The sequence below is a fragment of the Schistocerca cancellata genome, chromosome 1 (assembly GCF_023864275.1).
Source record: "Schistocerca cancellata isolate TAMUIC-IGC-003103 chromosome 1, iqSchCanc2.1, whole genome shotgun sequence".
NCBI lineage: Eukaryota > Metazoa > Arthropoda > Insecta > Orthoptera > Acrididae > Schistocerca > Schistocerca cancellata.
The window spans coordinates 300056422-300078705 of NC_064626.1; the positions used below are offsets into that span (position 1 = coordinate 300056422).

The 22284-nt window shown below is 41.1% G+C and overlaps 1 protein-coding gene across 4 annotated transcripts in view; it reads right to left on the reverse strand.

The window, feature by feature from the left end:
• LOC126172041 (septin-2) overlaps positions 1-22284 on the reverse strand; it is a 347483-nt gene that overhangs the window by 60405 nt on the left and 264794 nt on the right. For all 4 annotated transcript variants that reach the window (XM_049920846.1, XM_049920849.1, XM_049920848.1 and 1 more), the window contains exon 3: positions 8905-8997. In XM_049920846.1, the coding sequence (XP_049776803.1) occupies positions 8905-8997 (93 nt within the window). The remainder of the gene's footprint in view (positions 1-8904; positions 8998-22284) is intronic.

Genomic DNA, 22284 nt, shown 5'->3' on the forward strand with positions numbered 1-22284 from the left:
AGGAAAATGGCAGGTAGCATGAAGTTAAGCTATCAGAGCAATAGCCAAAGCAGACTCCAAGAAGTAACAGAGAAGAAAGGTGCACCCAATACTGGCAGTCAAAGGACGCAGATAGGTGGCCAGGCATGGCAGACAAACAGCATGCATATCTGCTGAATAGAAAATCACACAGATATGACAGCAATAGTTCAGCAGCTTCTGCATAGAGACTCTCAAATGGGCTAGCATAAAAGGCACCAGTGACCATATGGATTCCACAATGGTGGATTGCACCAAGAGGCGTAAGCTGGATGGATGTGCAGATGCATAAATGAAACATGCATAGTCTAGTTTTGAACAAGTAAAGGATCAGTACAAACTGAGGAGAGTGGTCCTTTCTGTTCCTCAGGAAGTACCTTAGGACATGAATGACATTGAGGAACCGAGTACAGAGGACAGCCAGGTAAGACATGTTGGAGGAGCAAGAAGTTTCCTATCCTACATGAGCCCCAGGAATCTCGTAGTTTCAGCGAATGGAAGAGTAACAGGCCCAATATGTAAAGACAGTGGAAGAAAGCCACTGCGCTGCCAGAAATTCATACAAAAGGTTTTGTCAATGGAAATCAAAATCCATTGTCGATGCTTCATGAGTAAAGATGATTAAGATATCACTGAAGGTGTCACTCAAGAAGACAAGTCCACAGAGAATTACAATAGACTGAAAAGTCATTGGCATAAAGAGGGGTCCTTTCCGATCCCCAGGAAGTACCGCTTAGGACATGTAGGACATTGAGGAACCGGTTACAGTAGACGACCAGGTAAGACCGGTGGGAGGACCAAGAAAGGGAGACAGGCCATAATAGAGTTAATGGCTATAGAAAAGAGGATGATGCTCATTACAGAGCCCTGAGGCACATTGCTTCCCTGGATAAAGTTGTCTGACAAGGTCTGACCCACACATACCTTAAAAACTTAGTCTTTTGAAAGTTGCTGGAGGAAACAGAGCAGGTGGCCTGAGAAACCCCATGTGTATAGAGCAGGGGGATAACAATCTTCCAGCAGGTGTCTTAGGTTCTCTCCAAATAAAAAAAAAAACACTGCCACAGTCTGGTATTTCCACAGAAAATCATTCATGACATGGGTTGACAAAGTGACAAGATGGTCATCTGCAGAACGGTGTGCTTGAAATCCAAACTGTGCAGGGTTAGGAAATTGCAAGACTCAAATCAGCATATCAGCCAGCCATGGATCATACATTCCATCACCTTGCATACACAGCTGGTGAGAGAAATGAGACGGTAGCTAGAAGAAAGATGTTTGTCCTTACTGAGCTTAGGTATGGGTATGACAGTGGCTTCAGGGCAGGGTCCGGGAAACATACCATCTGCCCAAATGTGATTGTACATATGAAGGAAAAGTGCTTGCCCACAAGAGAAAGGTAATGTGACATCTGAATGTGAATATCATCCAACCCTGGGATAGAAAATCACGTTGAAGTGACCACTTTATCTAGCTTCCTCATAGTAAAGGCGCATTGTAGTGTTCACGATTCTGAGACAAGGTTAGCACCTGAGCCTTCTCCACTTGTTTCCAATGGAGGAAGATGTGCTGATAGCAGATTGAGCTCAAAATCTCCGCATAATAGTGGCCTAAGATGTTGGAGGTAGCAATGGGGTCCACAATAACATCATCTGCTATGGCCAGGCCAGAAACTGGAGACTGGACCTCGGTCCCAGAGAGCTGACAGAGCTTGCCCCAAATGACAGAATAGTGATTGCAGCTGTTAAAAGAACTAGTAAATGAAATCCAACTAGCTTTTTTTCTACCCTGAAGAATGCGATAACTCTGCGCACGCAACAGTTACAGTTCGCCATCATAGGATGGTGGTTAAAAATGTAGAGAGCATGTTTCCGCATGTGAATTGCATCACAGCATGCCTCAGTCCACCAATAGACCAGGACACAGTGCAGAAAGATGAAGTGCGAGAAATGGAATGTTCTGTGGTGGTAAGGATAACGTTTGTAAGGTATTCCACCTGATCTTCACAACTGGGAAATATTGTTTGTTGAAGGTCACCAGGGAGGAGTAAAGCCTTTAGGTGGCCTTAGAAAACTGCCAATAGGGTTTACAGATAGCTGGGTAGGAGTCAGCAAATAGATAGCAAATGGGAAATGGTCACTCAAGTACATATCAGAGAGAACGGACCACTTGAGGTGATGGGTAAGCTGTGCAATGCAGAACGAGAGGTCCAAATGGGAAAAGGTGTGCGTGGAATATGAAAGGAACATGGGTGCTCCAGTGTTAAGACAAATGAGGTTGAGTTGATTGAGAAGGTCAACTAAAAGGGCACCTCTGGGACAGGTTCTGGAAGAGCCCCAAAGGGGATGGTGTGCACTGAAGTCACTGAGCAGCAAAAAGGGGTGAGGAACTTGACCAATAAGCTGGAGGAAGACTGCCATGGTGACAGTGAATGACAGAGAAACGTTGCAAAAAGAAAAGGTGAAGTGAGGAAGGAAAAGGCGGACTGCAACAGCTTGCAGCTGAGCATTAAGTGAGATGGTTTGCTTAGCAATATCATCCAAGATGAGCAGCATGATTGCCCCGTGAGACGGAATGCTGTCCTTTGGGGGAAGGTCAAAGCAGACGGAAGGAAATGCAAGAAGTCAAAGCAGTCACGAGGACGTAATTTTGTTTCCTGAAGGCAAAAGACAAGTGGCTACTGCGATTCCAAGAGCAGCTGTAACTCCTCCTAGTTGGATCTAATGTCATGAATGTTCAGGTGAATAAGAGCCATGATGGGGAAAGAGGAGGAGGGAAAAATTGGAGGGTTGTCACCTCAGTGGCTGCTGAGAGCCAGCCTCACTGCTATAGTGTGCAGACACTGGAGGATCCTGCTGGTTCTATGAGATCTACAGAGGTGTCAGCATTCTCTCTGGGTCACCCTGCAGATTCCAGGGCAGAGAAACAACTGATAATGCTCATTGGCGAAATGGAGGTCTGCAGGGTGAGGGTACTACACGGAGACACTGTTGAAGAGGATTTATGAGTCGGTGAAGGAGAAGAGTGTATGTCTTTGTTTCATTTCTTAGAGCCTTTGCGGTTGGCAGAGGAAGACTTGGATGTTCGCTGCCTGGAGGGACTTAAGAAGTCTTTGCAGGAGTGTTCCTTTTGTCTTTTCCAGTCTGCCAATTACGAAGTGTGGGATTTCACCACCGGGGGAGAAGATTTGGTGGCTTGTTTCACAGGTGGGAAAGAAAGTGACGTGGATGCTACCATGGTACTGTGTGATTTTACAACTGCAGTGCCGAATTTGAGGTTGCAAGTCTGCATGGCCACGTCCTTCATGGAGTGAGGCATAGCAAGAACAGTCCTGTAAGTGCCAGATGGTAAAACACAGGACTTTTGACCAGCCAACAGCTTGTGAGAGACATGGTAATGTACTTTTTCCTTCACATGGATCTCCTACTCATTGAGATACATGGGACTTTCTCAGGATGAGGCTGCATGGTCGCCATTGTAATTGATGTAGCAGGGAAAAGGAGGCAGGTTATCGCCCTCATGAGCATCCCTACTGCAAGTAACACATTGTTTTGACAGGACATATGAGTTTGGTTGTAACATTGACACTGGTAGCAACACATCAGGTTTGGAATGTGTGGTCAGGCCATGATGACTTCATACCCCACTTTGATCTTTGATGAAAGAATTACTCTATCAAACATGAAAAAAGAGTAGGAGTAGCTGCTAAGGTTGCATCAACTTTTTACATTACCCAATGGACTGCAGTGACACCCTGATCAGAGAGAGAGAATACACAGAACGACACTGCATAGCAGGCGGAGGAAAACATACCCAGGAAGGTGCCCTCGCTCAAGAGTTGGAAGATGAGCAGGACTGCAATGCCACAACGAGAAAGTGGGCTGAAGATCTCAATGCACGATGGACACGATGCACTATTAAGGCACCCTTCCCCAATTGGCTCAATCTTCAGGAAAATTTTGAAAAATGGAGGTGAAACCCTACAGGGGACCTTCACATAAAGGCCAAAAGGTGAGAGACTCCTTTTAGTTGTTCTTATGACCGGCAGGAATACCTCAGGCCTATTCTAACCCCTGGGGCTGCAGGGGGGAGATAGCCAAACATGAACTCACAAAAGAGTGATGAGCCCCCCAGGGGGGGAAGACTGCTCTGCATCAGCCCATTTTGAGTGTCTTTTAAATGATCCTAATAATATGTTTGAAATTTACTGTAATGACAAATGTACATTTGTAGGTACCTATTACGTGCAGTTCTGGCAAAAGATAAGAATGTTGTTGTAGTCTTCAGTCCAAAGGCTGGTTTGGTGCTGCTCTCCATGCTACTCTACCCAGTACCAACCCTCCTCATCTACAAGTAACTACTGAAACCTACATGCTTCTGAATCTGGTTAGTGTAATCATCTATTGGTTTACCTCTATTATTTTTACCCTCCACTCTTCCCTCCAATACTAAATTGGTGATCCCTTGATGCCTCAGAACGCGTTCTGCCAACCAATCCCTTCTTCTTGTCAATTTGTGCCACAAATTCCTCTTCTCCCCAATTCTATTCAGTACCACTACATTAGTTACATGATTTACCCATCTTATCTTCAGAATTCTTCTGTAGCACCACATTTCAAAAGCTTCTATTCTCTTCTTGTCTACACTGTTTGTCATCCATGTTTCACTTCCATATATGGCTACACTCCATACAAATACTTTGGGGAAAGACTTCCTGACACTTAAATCTATACGCAATGTTAACAAATTTCTCTTCTTCAGAAACACTTTCTGTACCATCACCAATCTACCTTCTATATCCTCTCTACTTTTCCATCGTCGGTTATTTTGCTGTCCAAATAGCAAAACTGATTTACTACTTTAAGTGTCTCATTTCCTAATCTAATTCCTGCAGCATCACCTGACTTCATTCGACCACATTACATTATCCGCATTTTGCTTTTGTTGATGTTCCTCTTATATCTTCTTTTCAAGAGACAGTCCATTCTGTTCAACTGCTCTTCCAAGTCCTTTGCTGTCTCTGACAGAATTACAATGCCATATGCAAAGATCAAGGTTTTTATTTTTTTCTCCCTGGATTTCAATTCCTACTCCAAATTTTTCTTTTGCTTCCTGTACTGCTTGCTTAATATACAGACTGAATAACATTGGGGGCAGGCTACAACCATATCTCACTTCCTTCTTAACCACTGCTTCCCTTTTGTGCCTCTCAACTCTTATTACTGGCATCTGGTTTCTGTATAAATTATAAATAATTTTTTTCTCCCTGTATTTTACTCCTGCCACCTTCAGAATTTGAAAGAGAGCATTTCAGTCAATGTTGTCAAAAGCTGATGCTAGAAATGTAGGTTTGCCCTTCATTAAACTACCTCATAAGGTAAGTTGTAAGATCAGTATCGCCTTTCATGTTCCTACATTCTACAGAATCCAAACTGATCTTCCCCGAGGTTGGCGTCTACCAGTTTTTCCATTCATAATTATATGCACATAAAATAATTTATGTCAATTTGCCAGTGCTCCACAAGCTTTTCTAATTCAGGTTGTATGCTAAGAGGTGCAGGTCATGGTAAACAACGCAGGTACCTAGTTGCATCTGTGTGGACATGTGTCCACATCAAGCTGCCCTGTATTCCGCCACTGATGGTTGTACCACTGCGATCAATTGCTGATTGCATGGAAGTCCTGGGCTGTCTGAAGGATTGCATGAAATACGAGGGCCGTTCAGAAAGTAACCTCCGGTTGATTTAAAAAAATACACCAAGTTAAATAAAATATTTTAATATATACATCTTACAACTACATCTTTGCACTATTTTTCTACATAGTCTCCATAGTGATTGAGGCACTTATCATATCTCTTCACAAGCTTTGAAATTCCTTCTGCATAAAAATCACCCGCTTGTGCCTGGAGCCAGCCTGTGACAGCATCTTTGAGCTCTTCGTCGTCATCAAACCGCTGTGACCCGAGCCAATTCTTCAAATGCATGAAGAGGTGATAATCACTTGGCGCCAGGTCTGGGCTGTAAGGTGGATGGTTGATAACGTCCCACTTGAAGGACTCAAGAAGGGCCGTTGTTCTGCGAGCAGAGTGAGGACGGGCATTATCGTGCAAAAAACCGATACCGGAAGTCAGCATACCACGGCGTTTGTTCTGTATAGCCCGTCGTAACTTTTTTATTGTTTCACAGTACACGTCTTGATTAATGGTCATACCACGTTCCATGAATTCAACCAACAACACCCCTTTGGCATCCCAAAACACCGTTGCCATCAGTTTTCTGGCAGAAAAATCTTGCGAGGCTTTTCTTGGTTTGGTAGGCGAATTTGAATGTGCCCACATCTTTGATTGTTCTTTTGTCTCAGGGTTCACATACTTAATCCAGGTTTCGTCACCGGTCACGATTCTGTTTAACAATGGTTCTCCTTCGTCCTCATAACGTGACAGAAAGTCTAATGCAGAGGCCATTCTTTGAGTTTTGTGGTGGTCGGTAAGAATTTTGGGCACCCATCGTGCACAGAACTTACGGTAACCCAATCTTGCTGTCACTATCTCGTACAAGAGAGTCTTAGAAATCTGTGGAAAACCAGTAGACAACTCCGACATTGAGAAACGTCGATTTTCACGAACTTTTGCATCAACTGTCTGAACGAGTTCGTCAGTCACCAATGATGGTCTACCACTCCTCTCTTCATCATGAACGTTTTCTCGTCCACTTTTAAATAAACGTACCCATTCACGGACAACTCCTTCACTCATAACTCTTGGTCCGTACACGGCACAAAGCTCATGATGAATAGCTGCTGCAGAATATCCTTTGGCTGTAAAAAACCTTATGACAGCACGCACTTCACATTTGGCGGGGTTTTCTATTGCAGCACACATTTCAAACTTCCACAAAAACTAAACTAGCGCAGGTACGACGTTCACTCAACCACGACTTGATGCCGACTGACCTGTTGAGTGCGTGAACGCACAGATGGCGTCGCTACTCCCCCCACAATCCGCACTGTGACCGATCGGAGGTTACTTTCTGAACCACCCTCGTATATGCTTATAGGATGGCTTCCTTGTTAATTGGCAGTGATATGTGGCTGCATTTCATTTCTCTAGTTACTAAGAGAGATTGTGTAGTGTTGTTCCATTCCATTGCGCAGTGCTGAGTAAGAACTTTAGGGCTCCAATTTTGCAGTGATTAGCATTTCGAAGCTTGTGCTTTAGGAGTAGGACTGAGGGACAGTTCATAGTAATAGTTGTAACTCAATGTCTCCATCCAATAATAGAGTTGTTTATGAAATAATTACAAGCACTATTAACGTTTTTAACTTCTAAACAGAATGACATACATATGGCAATGTTAAGAGTATATTTTAATATAAATGTTCAAAGCGAATCTATTACACAGCTATATTAAATTCCTTTCTCATTTCATATAATCCAACTCTCCTTCATAAATTATGACAAAAGTTAAGGTAATCAGTGCTATTGACAATATCTCTGTAGACACATCAGGATTGAAAATAAATAATGTATATACTCCCAGTTAAATTATTAAACTAATGAATGAAAAAGGAATTGAGGACTAACAAATGAAAAACTAATTGTATTAGCACACTGGAAAGATGTACACAAATCGCTTGGCGTCAGGGAAAAATGTAATATATTCTGTTAAGTAACCTAAGTTGACAAGAAAAACATTTGAAAACAAGTTTAATAAATTATAATTCCTGTTTATTTGATTTTTTAAGTATTTGTTAGGATGCTGAAATCAACCCCAAATCCTGCTAAATTGTGTTTCATTTTCCACTGCATGGCTTACTAACACGGTGATATGCATAATGCTGATTGAAATTGCTTGTCAAATCACTTGTATAAGGAGTGTCGAGGCGAGTGACCAATTGCAGGAGATATAGCGCACAATGGATCACTGCAATCCATTGCCCACACATGGGGCCCTCAACATCACTATGTAGGTAAGGTTATTACAAATAGATGAATAAATGATTCTGTTTATCAGACAGTTTTCCTGAGGGGTTCTACATTGTCTGCGGCAAGCAAACATTGACAAATGATTTTTAGGCGAGGTTTTTAGGCAATTTACAACAAATTAGCTCTGTCAACAATATTGTGATGCAATTTTGTAATAGCACACACTGATCACAGTGGAAGAGAACAGGTAAACAAAAGTTTGCTGCCAATTTGTAATACATAAAATGTGGGTTAATAAAAATAATTACTTCTCATGTGTTCTTCAAACTTCCAAAAATATACAGAATTTCATGTCAATGATGTATTATAAAGATATGATACAAACATGTGCACATAATCGTAAACAGTGTTATTATTTACAATTACAAAATGTAATGGTTAATGCTCCCCAAAATTAATGCGAAATGCACTAAGCACGTGCTACATGGATACACCTGTCAGAAGTCATCCAGCTTTCACTGATTCCTCTGCTCCCAAAAAAGTTCCAAATCATATTGTGCATATTAATTAAAACATCAAAAGCAACAAAAAATGGAGAGATTGTAATGTGGAGTTTTCAAATATTATTAATTAATGCACAGATAAAATGTAAAATTAATTGAATAGGTTACTGGTAATAGCCAAAGAAAGAAATCAATAGATAACTTACAAGAAAGGGGATAAAGGGAGGAGGGTAGAGGAAGGAACAGATTGATGAGATGCACATAAAGGATGTAAAATTACATCAGCTGATACTGGAAGGAGGGGTAGGAGGGACGGTATTTGTGGAGTAACAACAATAAGAGTAATGTGGCAGAGTTGTTCAAAAAACAGGGAATTAGGGTGTAACACAATCAGCCTTAATCAGTGCTATGAGAGTAATCTTCTTTTGAGACAGAAAATATCAACCGTGAGAGTACCTGGCGTGTCAACAACAGTCAGTCGTAACCGCACACCTCGCTCCTCAATGTCCATAGTCTTCTTCTCAATGCTAGTTGTCTTCTCAATGCGTTCTGTCAACAGACATGGAGACTTATTAGAAAATATATCTAAATCAAATGAGCATCAAAACATTTACATACTTGTGCTGAGCAATGTGTGCACATCCAGGCTTTGTCAGTTGTGTTGACATTGTTATGAAAGTATGTTCATGTTCTACATTGTTGGTTGTTTACATTGTTTGTGTTTATTCACAAGAAACAAGAGTTCACCCAGCTGTTAACAACTTACACTGTCGACAGGGGCCTCTAATGCTTAACTCACAAAGTGTGCTCTCTCAGTCCACATGATAAGTTTAGAACTCGCCCTCCGAGGTAAATTGTGGCGGAGTGCTTCTATACTCCATCTACACAACTTAAATCACCAACTCTATAATGTTTTACTGTCAGTTGCATTATCGCCTTCTTTGTTGCTGACATGTATTGGGGTCTCCTAGACTTCACCTTGTGAATTACATACCCGTTTTCTTACTACAGTGCAAAATATGTTCTGAGTAAGGTGTCAATTTTAAGGATTCTAAGTTTGATAAATATACAGAGATACGATACTGCGTGAAGAGTTTGACAGAGCACTGAAAGACCTGAGTCGAAACAAGGCCCCCGGAGTAGACAACATTCCATTTGATCTACTGACGGCCTTGGGAGAGCCAGTCCTGACAAAACTCTACTATCTGGTGAGCAAGATGTACGAGACAGGCGAAATACCCTCAGACTTCAAGAAGAATATAATAATTCCAATCCCAAAGAAAGCAGGTGTTGACAGATGTGAAAACTACCGAACTATCAGTTTAATAAGTCACAGTTGCAAAATACTAACACGAATTATTTACAGACGAATAGAAAATCTAGCAGAAGCTGACCTCGGGGAAGATCAGTTTGGATTCCGTAGAAATACTGGAACACGTGAGGCAATACTGACCTTACGACTTATCTTAGAAGAAAGACTAAGGAAAGGCAAACCTACATTTCTAGCATTTGTAGACTTAGAGAAAGCTTTTGACAATGTTGATTGGAATACTCTCTTTCAAATTCTAAAGGTGGCAGGGGTAAAATACCGGGAGCGAAAGGCTATTTACAATTTGTACAGAAACCAGATAGCAGTTATAAGAGTCAAGGGACATGAAAGGGAAGCAGTGGTTGGGAAGGGAGTAAGACAGGGTTTTAGCCTCTCCCCGATGTTATTCAATCTGTATATTGAGCAAGCAGTAAAGGAAACAAAAGAAAAATTCGGAGTAGGTATTAAAATCCATGGAGAAGAAATAAAAACTTTGAGGTTCGCCGATGACATTGTAATTCTGTCAGAGACAGCGAGGGACTTGGAGGAGCGGTTGAATGGAATGGATGGTGTCTTGAAGGGAGGATATAAGATGAACATCAACAAAAGCAAAACGAGGATAATGGAATGTAGTCGAATTAAGTCGGGTGATGTTGAGGGTATTAGATTAGGAAATGAGACACTTAAAGTAGTAAAGGAGTTTTGCTATTTGGGGAGCAAAATAACTGTTGATGGTCAAAGTAGAGAGGATATAAAATGTAGACTGGCAATGGGAAGGAAAGCGTTTCTGAAGAAGAGAAATTTGTTAACATCGAGTATAGATTTAAGTGTCAGGAAGTCATTTCTGAAAGTATTTGTATGGAGTGTAGCCTTGTATGGAAGTGAAACATGGACGGTAAATAATTTGGACAAGAAGAGAATAGAATCTTTCGAAATGTGGTGCTACAGAAGAATGCTGAAGATTAGATGGGTAGATCACATAACTAATGAGGAAGTATTGAATAGGATTGGGGAGAAGAGAAGTTTGTGGCACAACTTGACCAGAAGAAGGGATCGGTTGGTAGGACATGTTCTGAGGCATCAAGGGATCACCAGTTTAGTATTGGAGGGCAGCGTGGAGGGTAAAAATCGTAGGGGGAGACCAAGAGATGAATACACTAAGCAGATTCAGAAGGATGTAGGTTGCAGTAGGTACTGGGAGATGAAGCAGCTTGCACAGGATAGAGTAGCATGGAGAGCTGCATCAAACCAGTCTCAGGACTGAAGACCACAACAACAACAAGTTTGATAAAGTTTTTATTCAGTGAATATAGGAACATGCCAGTGATATGGCTCAAGAAAGAGATGACATATAAGACAATTTTCCAATAGCCAGAGATACAAATTCTGCTGGCGAACGAGAGTGCCATTCAGAGCAAGAACTTCAGAACAATGGTGTTGGGCATCTTCCTATTTCTCCAATAAAATACTTAAAGTGTTAGTTAACATAAAATGTGTTCTGAGCTGTGGTATAAAAAAAAGGTCCGGTAGCGAATGTCAGCTTTGCAGACTTACTTTCTGTCCTATCGAAAGCAATTTTTATGTGAAAGTTTAACCCCTGGAATTATTTAGTTTTATGTGAAAATTTAAATGCTACAAAGACTGTATAATTTTTCAGAATGTAAAATTCAATTCTCTAACAGTTTGTTTTTGTGTACCATTTAAAAACTGCACAAAAGTATATGATTTTGTGTGATAAAAATTACAATACTGCAAGTTTTATTTAGTGCAATAAAATCAGTGAGGAGTATTGAAATACAGAAATAATTGTAAAAATAAATGTTATATAAATTAAACAAAGATTTTCAAAAGATTTATTTCCTTCATCTCAGTTTAAACATGGAGGTCCCAGAGACGACAATTTTGGATGAGTGGAACAATGGATGGTGATGTAGGTACGATTGCAAACAGTGATTTCTGCTCTGAAAACTGTGACAGTTTTTGATGCGTTTGCAGCATAATATCATTAAATCAAAGAAAAATAAATAATTTAAAATTAATATTAACCACACAGAGAACCTTACATTATATGTACTGAGCAGCAATTTGCCTGTGAAAGGCAAATGTCCTGAGTTAGAGTCTCAGTCCCTCACACAATTTTAATCTGCCAGGAAGTTTCATATCAGTGCACACTCTGCTGCAGAGTGAAAATCTCATTCTGGAAACATGTTATGTATTTTAGTAAATAAGACTTTGCAAAATTTTTATCTTACTAACCCATTATGAGTATGGGCAGTGTATGCATTTACTTACAGAATTTCATTTCACTTCACAGTAATTGGTGCTCTTTCCACAACACACATCATGGGCTAATTCATGTTTTTCTGCTACTTGGCAATGTTACAGCACTTAATTATAGAAGTTATATTATTTAATTTATAACTTGTAGGTATAGAGTTGTACTCTGCCCAGTTTCCAGCATAGAATATCAGACTTATAATACATTTTACTCTCCTGTGGTTCAGAACCGATTTAAGTTTGTGTGAGACCCTTAGCACTGATGAACTGTAATTATTACTTTACTTCCATATAGTATGTAAAGGTAACATCTGATAAAACTTTATTTTGCTAATTTAAGCACTAACAGACACTATACTGTCTAAGATTTTTAACTGTTATCTGTGGAGCATCACAAAAAAGAGTCAAGACACAAAATTAATCATCACGACTGATTTTTAGCTCCATTCACATAGCAAAGAAAAAAAGCACTGTTTAGGCAAATAAATAGTAAACCCCTTTTTTTCTTGTAAATACAGAAGCGCTTGTCAGTTTTCGCTAACACTACATGTAGCTACTAACAATGCAAGTCTATAAAGTTTAGCATGCTTGTGTTTGGTTTAGAACAAAAGTCATTGCAAGAACCTTTTTTTCCTTCCAGATACAAGCCCAGTTGGAAAATGCGGCATTTGCAGATGAAAGGCGAGTTGAGAACTACTTGTATTGACACTGAAAAACAAGAAAACGTTGTACCTCACATGCTTATTATGAAAGTGGCTTTCAAGTCACAGTCCTTTGAATGGTTTGAAGTGGCCCACCATTAATTCCTCACCTGTACTAACCTTTTCATCTCCAAGTGGCACTTGCAACCTACGTCTTCAATTATTTACTGGATATATCCCAATCTCTGCCTTCCTCTACAGTCTTTACCCCCTACGGCTCCTTCTAGTAACATGGAAGTTATTCGCCGATGTCTTAAAAGATGTCGTATCGCCCTGTCCCTTCTCCATGTCAGTGTTTTCCATGTATTCCTTTCTTCACCCAGTCTACAACTAATCTCCTCATTCCTTACCTTTTGTAGCACCACATCTCAAATGCCTCTATTTTGTTCTGTTCCAGTTTTCCCACAGTTCATGCCTCACTGCCATACAATGCTGTGCTCCAATCACACATTCTCAGATATCTCGTTCTTAAATTAAGATCACGTTTGATCAATTGATTGACTGATTGAGGGGGGGGGGGTTTAAGGGCCTAAACAGCGAGTTTTCAGAAGTTACATGTATAAGATAGAGGTGTCTGCTAAAAGTGGGCAGATCCAGTCAGAGGTGTCAAACTGTAAAGCAAGAAAGCTGAAAACACACAATAGAATACATAAAAGAGTAAGCCAAATCTAAAGACTGAAAAAACTAGAGGGACAAAAGAGCAGTCTTTGCAAGAGGAAGTGGTTATGAGTCTCAGATTCAGAAAACCTGAAGATAGGCCCCAACCACAAACCACCCTACCCCTGCTTCAGGAGTAAAGCAAAACATTGTAACTGAATATATAAACCAATTTCATGTAGGAACTGAGGAAGAGCACCAAACTGTGGTAGTATTCTTGATTGTGTGGAGTTTATTACTGAAAGCATTCATGCACCAGATGTCATTCCATATTTTGGCTAAAAGAGATTTGATGTGTATCTGCACCTGGAATCATGAAACAGAATGGGACATGTATCTGCCTCTCTAGACAAATGGTTCATTCCCCAGGATGCCCCCATGACATGGGACCCAGTGAAAGACAACTGAGCAGATGGCAAGGTGAAGGGCATATAGATCATGGATAGCAGAGACAAAGTGTGATGAGAGCAGCATTGATTTATAGCCTGCAGGCTGTTCATTGAGTTGGTACATATTAAAACACTGTGAAGGAAGACCTGAGTAATAAAATGGAGGGCCCTGTTAATGGCTAGCAGCTCTGCTGTGAACACACTACATGCTCCTGGCAGCAAGTGGTGTTCGATGCAAGTAGGAGTGTGAAAGCGTATTCTGCCTTATTGTTATAGAACTGACATTGTAGAAGATAATAGCACCACAGAACTCAGCAAGTGGGGAACAGCAAGCTACCAAAACATCATAGGGGTGACAGAGACCGTAGGACCCTGGAATAGATTGGTCCTAATCCGTGGTCTAGGCACCATCCAAGGGGCCAGCGAGGGAGGAAAAACATGGGACACATCCCAGTGAGTGGAGATGGAGATCACAACAGAGGGAAGTGAGACACATTCCAACCAGCAATCCCACACAAGGGTGGTTTATCGGGAAGGATATGTTCCTCTTTGCAAAGAGGAGGGGTACACAGGATGGTCAAGGAATTGTAGGATTGCAGTTGTGCAAGAAACCGAGTTGGCTCCAGCCTATTTGTAGAGGGCAATCCCCAGTTTTGGAAGGAGACTGTTGATGAGACTAGTGTGAAAAACACTGTTAGCCAGATGCACTCCATAATGATGAACAGGGTCAAGTAGTTTCAGAGTGGAAGGGGCCGCTGAGCCATATGACCATAATTTAGTCTGGACAAAATCACAACACAGTAAATATGGAGAAGAATAGCACAGCCTGCACCCCAAGATGCATGAGCCAGGAGGCAGAGAGCATTAAACTTCCGCATGCAGGTAATCATCAGGTGGTGAATATAGGGCAGCTACATTGGTTTTTTTTTTTTTTTTTATCAAAAATAAGGCCCAAGATATGGAACTGTGCTACAACACCTAGGCCTGCGTAATGTTCTGAATAAGGGTGCACTGTGGGTCGATGACAAAAATGCGTTACCCTCGTTTTGGAGGGAGAAAACTGGACACCATGGGAAAGGGCCCATGCAGAGGCCCAACAGATGGTGCCTTGGAGCTGGCATTCAGCAGATAAGCTACTGCACCAGATGCAAAAATCATCAACATACAATGCTGGGGTAACCAGAGGCCCATCAGAGGTTATAAGCCCATTGATGCTGATGAAGAAGAGTGTGATACTTAACGCAGAACCCTGTGTGAAACTGTTCTCCTGAATCCAAGAGACACTGAAAGAACTGCAAACTCTAGGACGGGCGAGCCAGAGAGATAAATAGTTGTGGATAAAAATCTGAAGAGGTCCATGAAAGCCACAGCCATGGAGGGTAACTAAAATGTGATGGCGCCAAGCCGAGTCACATGCCTTATGTAGATCAAAGAAGGCCGCAACAGGGTGCCAGCGTTTAGAAAAAGCTTGTCAGATTGCTGTTTCCAAACTGAGTAAATCGTCAGTTGTATATTGTATGTTCTGGAAGCCACACTGATACAGGGATGAAAGACCAGTAAAGGGGTAATTGAGCTCTGGGTGCAATTTTGCTATCAAATTGTACGCAAAATTAATTAAATTGATCAATTAATTACCTCCCCACTCCAACCTCACCACCCCATTGGATGACGTCATGGGTTTTCACAAGCTGGCAAGTGTCCCCACCCCCTCCCCTACCCCTCTAATTTTGGGGGTATTTCAAATTTTGGCAGGAAATTCAAAAAATTGTGGGAATTTCAAAAATTGTGGGAATTTCAAAAATGGCGGGAACTTCCCACCATGGAATTGGCACGAAACTCGAAAGAGCTGGTGCTCTTTCCAGGACTCTAACCCCAGCCCTTCCAACCGGAAAGCCCAAGTGAACCTCCATATGCAGGGAAACTGTACAGCTGCGGAAGAGGAATATTAAATTAGTGTACTTTATTTATTTTGGGTGGGAAACTGGAGCAAAGATCGAGCGTAATAACATAACTAATCAAAGATCGAGCCTAATTACACATCTGTACGCATAGTGCTACGCAAGCAGTGGCTAAAATCGCAATATAGATAAAAAAGTGACTGTCATACAACTAGCGTTATCCAGCGGGAAAAAATTCCACAATACCACTCCAAACTCGAGGCAGACGTACACATACTCTATATAGGATGATCCCTTCACCTAAAAGCTAGCGAGAAAAAGGCAGGATTGGAAGGTAGTGTCATTAGTTTTGGCAGGAAATGTGTTCAACTAATGACAGTTTAGTAAGTGTATTACCCGTAAGCATATAGCTGAGGACTAACTCAATCACTGCTTGACGCCTGAGTTCACTAAAGATGGCTCCCACTGCATTGTTTGACAATCACGCTGCAGCAATGGTGCTCGAAATTCTTGACGGCCAGTACATGCTGTCACAACTGCTGATAAAAGATTCAGTGTTCTAATTGCACATTGAAATTGTTGTGAAAAAACCAGCACACGTAAAAAACAGGTCACAATGCAATACATGTACTGGGATTGAGAAAATCATCATATCAACATTATTAGTGCGAAAACCGAGCCCAATAGATTGCACCAGCGGCAGTTAAATGTGTGTTCTCCTTGACGTGTGCTCATGAACTAACCAGCTTAGAGCCAGTCTTACTTCCCACCCGCCATCCCTCCCTCCCCTCACCTTAGATTGTGATACAGGCCTGGTCTATCCCGTCACTGAAGAGACATACCATCTCTGGTCTGCGGAAATCAGTCACAGATGGACAAAAGACATGAAACGGACGCTTCATGCAATCTGTTAAATGTATTTCTCAGAAAGACTGGCCCCCTGGAGCAACAACAAAATTCCAGGGAATTTTCCACATCGGTTTTTTGTACATCCGCAGGTTAGGAAATGTGCAGATGCCACCCCCTCTGCTCGCCCAGCCATATCTGGAAGCACAGTCCTGAGTCCACAGTGGAACACATGGCTGAAGGCTGTCAACGCTATTGATGCCGACAAAAGCTAGACATACACAATAGGCCTCGACACTGGCAGGCTACAGAACAAAGCGAGATAAATGACAGCTACCCTGACCATGAGTTGTTTGTCTGAAACCGCAGTTGTGACTGACTGTAAGACATGCCCTATGCCACCAGCAAGCGCTCCCACAAGAAATCATCATTCTGAAGCAGAAGACACTTCACTGTAACAATTGTATTTAACGTCGACATGCCTCTTACAAGCGAGCATCTATTAATAAAAAGAACTATCATGATAACAATGTCCTGTATTCAGGTATTGTTTTACCCTAGTAATAAGATATTTCTTAGTTGGCAGTGTGTCAACTGCACTTAGCATCCTGTACCGTAAGAGCTTCCCTTTTCCCTACCAACAGAGCGCGTCTCCCAGGGTGCATAATTTATAGATGAACAGTTAGCAAGTTGTGAATTCGAATCACAACCATCTGCAGCTGATAGCTCTACACACATACAAAGAGAGACTATGCATACCTGTTACCAATCGTGAAGTCTCCATTTCAACCACTTGTACCTTATTTCCGACAGTGCTACAGCCCTGCAAGTAGTGAAAAACTCTTCACGAAAGGGTTCTATAGGAGTTGCAAGCACATTTAAATTCCTCCTGCTAAAGAGCATAATATGATGCAAATTATATTACCGATATTTCATAACAATATTGTCTAGAGTCTCCAGTAATAACAACAAACCAAGGCATCCTGCTGTGCCTATCACACCTCCTTTTATATTCTTAAAGGTCAACGATGACAGCACATGATGATCTCAATTCCGCTATTTGTGTGCTCAGGGGCGGATCCAGGATCTCGGTCAGGAAAGGGGGGGGTAAATTTTTTGGTACCTGCCATCCAAAAAATTAATTCCAAATAAAAGCATTAATACTCTATACACGCGCACGCGCCCACACAATATATATATATATATATATATATATATATATATATATATATATATATATATATATATATATATATTCTACTTTTAGTTTAATTGTGTATCGCTATGTGTTAAGTGTGTTTAATGAAATAACTTACTGCATTACCTAAAAAATATTCTTCAAATACGACACGTGCACTTGAAAAACTCCGTGTTTGTCTGCTAATGTAAAATAATCTATAAAAATGCTAATGTTCGTTTCCATTCTTAAATCTTCGAAATTAGTTCACCAATTGCTTTCATATGACAGAATGTTGCCATCGAATTCGCGCATGTGTTTATACGCAGCAATGACGATACGACTGCGAAAAGTTATAATAGGGTATTTGACTGTGTTCAGGAAATCATCTTATATTGTTAACTACGTCAGTATCTGTTTGAATCTGCTGACCGTAACATTTATATTCTTACTGTATGACAGAATGGATTGTGAATGAATCCACAGACGTTATTTTCGTGTACATTATTACATTTGGCTAATTAATGTTTGTTCACATTCCGCATAAAAAGTGAGAAGAAAGCCAGAAGCGTTCATCCAGATCGAAAACGTGCAACTGCAGAATAAAAGGGACTGTCGTAAGGTTCTCACTATTTGCAACTAATGAGAATATTTTCAAGTATTCCTTTGGTGTTCATCGCTTAATTATCAACACCATCTCTTTGCAAATTTCCACTAGAAACAAAATCTTACATACGCACTGCAGGGAAAGTGCTAAAAAAGGGACACAGATCGCTCATGCCTCAGCGAATATTATCATTTTATTCGTAAGTATAGTTGTTTCTTCTGTAGTTTATTCACTAAATGGAAGAGGCTTCAAGGTCTCTTTTTGAATTGTTACATCAAACTGCGTGCCATTGTTTACATCTTCGACTTCAAGTAAAACATACTAGATAGGCCGACATAATCAGCCCCCCCCCCCACCCCTGTGTGTTCTAGATGTCTGTTGAATGGAGATAGACAGTTTTCATGCATTTTATTTTTATTTATGAGATAGAACAGCACAGTAGGTGGACAGTATAGTGTAGCACTGTTATCAGATGCACCTAGTCCCAATCATATATTCTACAGATGCAGTACATATGCTCTATTTTCTGCACCTGAGGGAGACCCGAAGTCATGGTAGAAAAACAAAATGTATCGTGCTGTACGAAGTTGTAGTCATACGCTTCTTGGATGTGTTACAGTTGGAAAACATTGTACCAAACTGCTTCTGAAAGAACAATACTGGAACCCTCTCTTCCCACTGATAGTTTGTGGGAGATGGTCTTCCTCCAGTACAGGAAAACAAAACAAAACATGTCTTTGCAAGTGACTTCGACCACTGGCCACCTACTCCAGTGGACCGATATGTGTACTTGTAATGTGCTTGATGTCAACATACATACAGTATTTCTTTTTTGATATATAAGAAGAGAAAGATAAGCCAAAATTTTATAGTTTATTTTACAAGAAGTTAAAGTTTGGATGCAGATATTTCATAGGTTTCTTTTAACCGATTCTGGATGGTACAAAATAACAATGAGGAAGCATGCTCTTGAATGTAATAAATGACTGTATAGCCGTTGGTCTCTATCGGTATTTCATAGTAATGTCCTCGAGCTTGACAATTTGTAATTTGGACATGTCGAATGCTCACTAACTATACCGATTTCGCTCATAAAACTAATCGAAATCGACTGTATATATTCTCATGGAAACATGAGAGCTTTTATTATTATCGTAACCATTGTGTGTTTAAAAATATGTATTACTACAAGTCGTGTCTTGTTTCATACTTTATAACCTCTAACTATAAAGTAGCCATCACTTTAGTTATAGCTAGTTGTGGAACTTCGAAAAGGTAGCGTTTTTTCCAACATGTGAGAAAATTGCATGAAACAGGCTGCTCTGCTGACAAAACTGCTTACGTAACTACAACACAAGAATCTGCTACTATTGTGAATGATGGTCTGCTGGGTGGCAGAAGCTTTACACGTACGGCGCTAGAGGCGAGTTATAGAGCAACAAGGTCAGATGTCAGCGTGCATATGGTATTTGTTTTCGATGTATCGGTGGAATCTTATAAGGTTGGTGACGTTCTGTTATACGGCATGCTCATGATTAGTTTTTTACGTTTTGTCAGTGCCAGTGCGATATAGGATCACTGGTAAAACGGGACCTGCCTTAGTGCACAAAACAAGAACTTCCTCTTGAAATACAGCTTGTTGTTGCCGAACGTAAAATGATTGTGCTTTTTCCGACATGTGAACAAATGGCGTAAAAGGCTGTATTCAGTAATATTATTTCACATGTCTGAAATGTTTGTAATACACATGTGCTTGAAAATTTATTTACAGACACTGATGTGAACACCAGGGACGCTCTCAAACCATGTAATTTTGTCCATCAAACCGAAAGAAATCGTTTTTCCTTCAGAATTGTCATTCTCGCTTTTTCTTTACTCTGATAACAGTTTCGAAATAATGAACACGTTCCAGTGATTGGTTTTTTAGCAGCAAAATAGTGGGATTTTTTGGGATTTTATGAAAGGTGGGCTTCTATAGGATTTGTGGGATAGTTAATACATCTGTCAGATCTATGACTATAAAGCTCCGACCTCTGCTGTTTGGTCATCTATAATCGGCGGCAGTGCTGTAGATTTATTTTCACATCGTTGAGTGTCGCAAAATAACAGGAGGCATGATAGAGAGAGATGTGAACTGTATCCTGCAGTCGGACGTAAAAAGAAAAAAAAAAGAAAAGAAAAAAGAAACACCAATTTCCCCCATATAAGTAAACGAAAATGGACTGCGCCTATTTTCGGGGAAACAGGACATTTATTATCGTCACTATTGTGCTTTGTTTTTAATACATGCTCGCTTGTAAGAGATGTGTTGACGTTAAATACAACTGTTACAGTGCAATGTCTTCCCTCTCAGAATGGTGAGCGCTTGCGGCGGCGGGTGCTGGCACCGTAGGGGCATGTCTTCTAAGTAGTCCCAGCTGCATTTTCAGACAGACAACTTGCAGCCAGGGTAGCCGTCATTTATCTTGCTTTGTCCTGTGGCCCGTTGGCGTTGAGGCCTATTGTGTATAGGCTTAATTTAACATGATACATTCAAAGCATTGTTTCCTATGACAAAGGTGTTATGTTTACATGTTACTTATATTACAGGTTCTCATAATTAATAGCACACTTATTTCATACTTGTTATATTTGATAATGGTGACTGAGCTTCGCCGAAACTAGCTTTCTGTAATTTACTGCCACTGTCACTTGACCACTGTACTGAAGTGAAAAAAAACTGCTTTCTTTCTCCGATTTACTCTCAATCCATATTCTGTACTCATTATACTGTTCATGCCATTCAACAGATACTGTAATTCTTCTGCACTTTCACTGAGGATAGCAATGCCATCAGTAAATCTTAACATTGAAACCCTTCCACCTTGCATTTTAATCCCACTCTCTAACATTTCCACTATTTCTGCCATTGCTTCTTCGATATACAGACTGAACAAATGGTTCAAATGGCTCTGAGAACTATGGGACTTAACATCTGAGGTAATCAGTCCGCTAGACCGTAGAACTACTTAAACCTAACTAACCTAAGGACATCACACACATCCATGTCCGAGGCACGATTCGAACCTGCGACCGTAGCAGTCGCGCGGTTCCGGACTGAAGCGCCTAGAACCTAGAACTGCGGCAGCGACAATTCAGTTGAGTGGACTGCCCCTCATAGCTAAGCTGGAGGGGACACTTTTTAAGCCTCCCACCAGCTCGCTCTACTGTCGCTCGCCGTTTCAGAATGGGGGGAGGGGGGAGGAGGCACTCATAAACGCCACCAGAGGACGGTAAGGTCACATGACCTCACTGCCTACGAGTCTGATTGGCCGGCCGGTATTTTAACGCAGCCGGATTCAGAGCTTGGCCCCAGAGATTCACTGAACTTAGATATTTACCAACATTAGTACGTAAGACTGCTGTGAGGATAATACACCAATGTATCATGACGCTACGACATTTTATTACGTGTCAGCGTCTTACGTTGAGAATTTCACCATTCAGGGCTATTTGTTTTCATCGAGAACATTACTCTTATTGTATATACCTCAACACCACAGAGCGGCCCACAGCATTTCAGTTATTACATGAACATGTTGTAAATAAACATATCAATGTGTTATCTTTTTGTAGATGTCTCGGCCGGCCGAAGTGGCCGAGCGGTTCTAGGCGCTACAGGCTGGAACCGCGCGACCGCTACGGTCGCAGGTTCGAATCTTGCCTCGGGCATGGATGTGTGTGATGTCCTTAGGTTAGTTAGGTTTAAGCAGTTCTAAGTTCTAGGGGACTGATGACCTCAGAAGTTAAGTCCCATAGTGCTCAGAGCCATTTTTAGAAGTCTCGTTGTATTTATCGGCCACCTCAAATATGAATTCATCAAAGGGCACTCCTCGAAAACTGCGTAAGAGCTGACGCTTTGTTGTGCCGCATTGGCAACAGCCGACAGTCCATATGTGACTTGCGAGCTATCACTGGAGAAACGGAGTTTCGAAG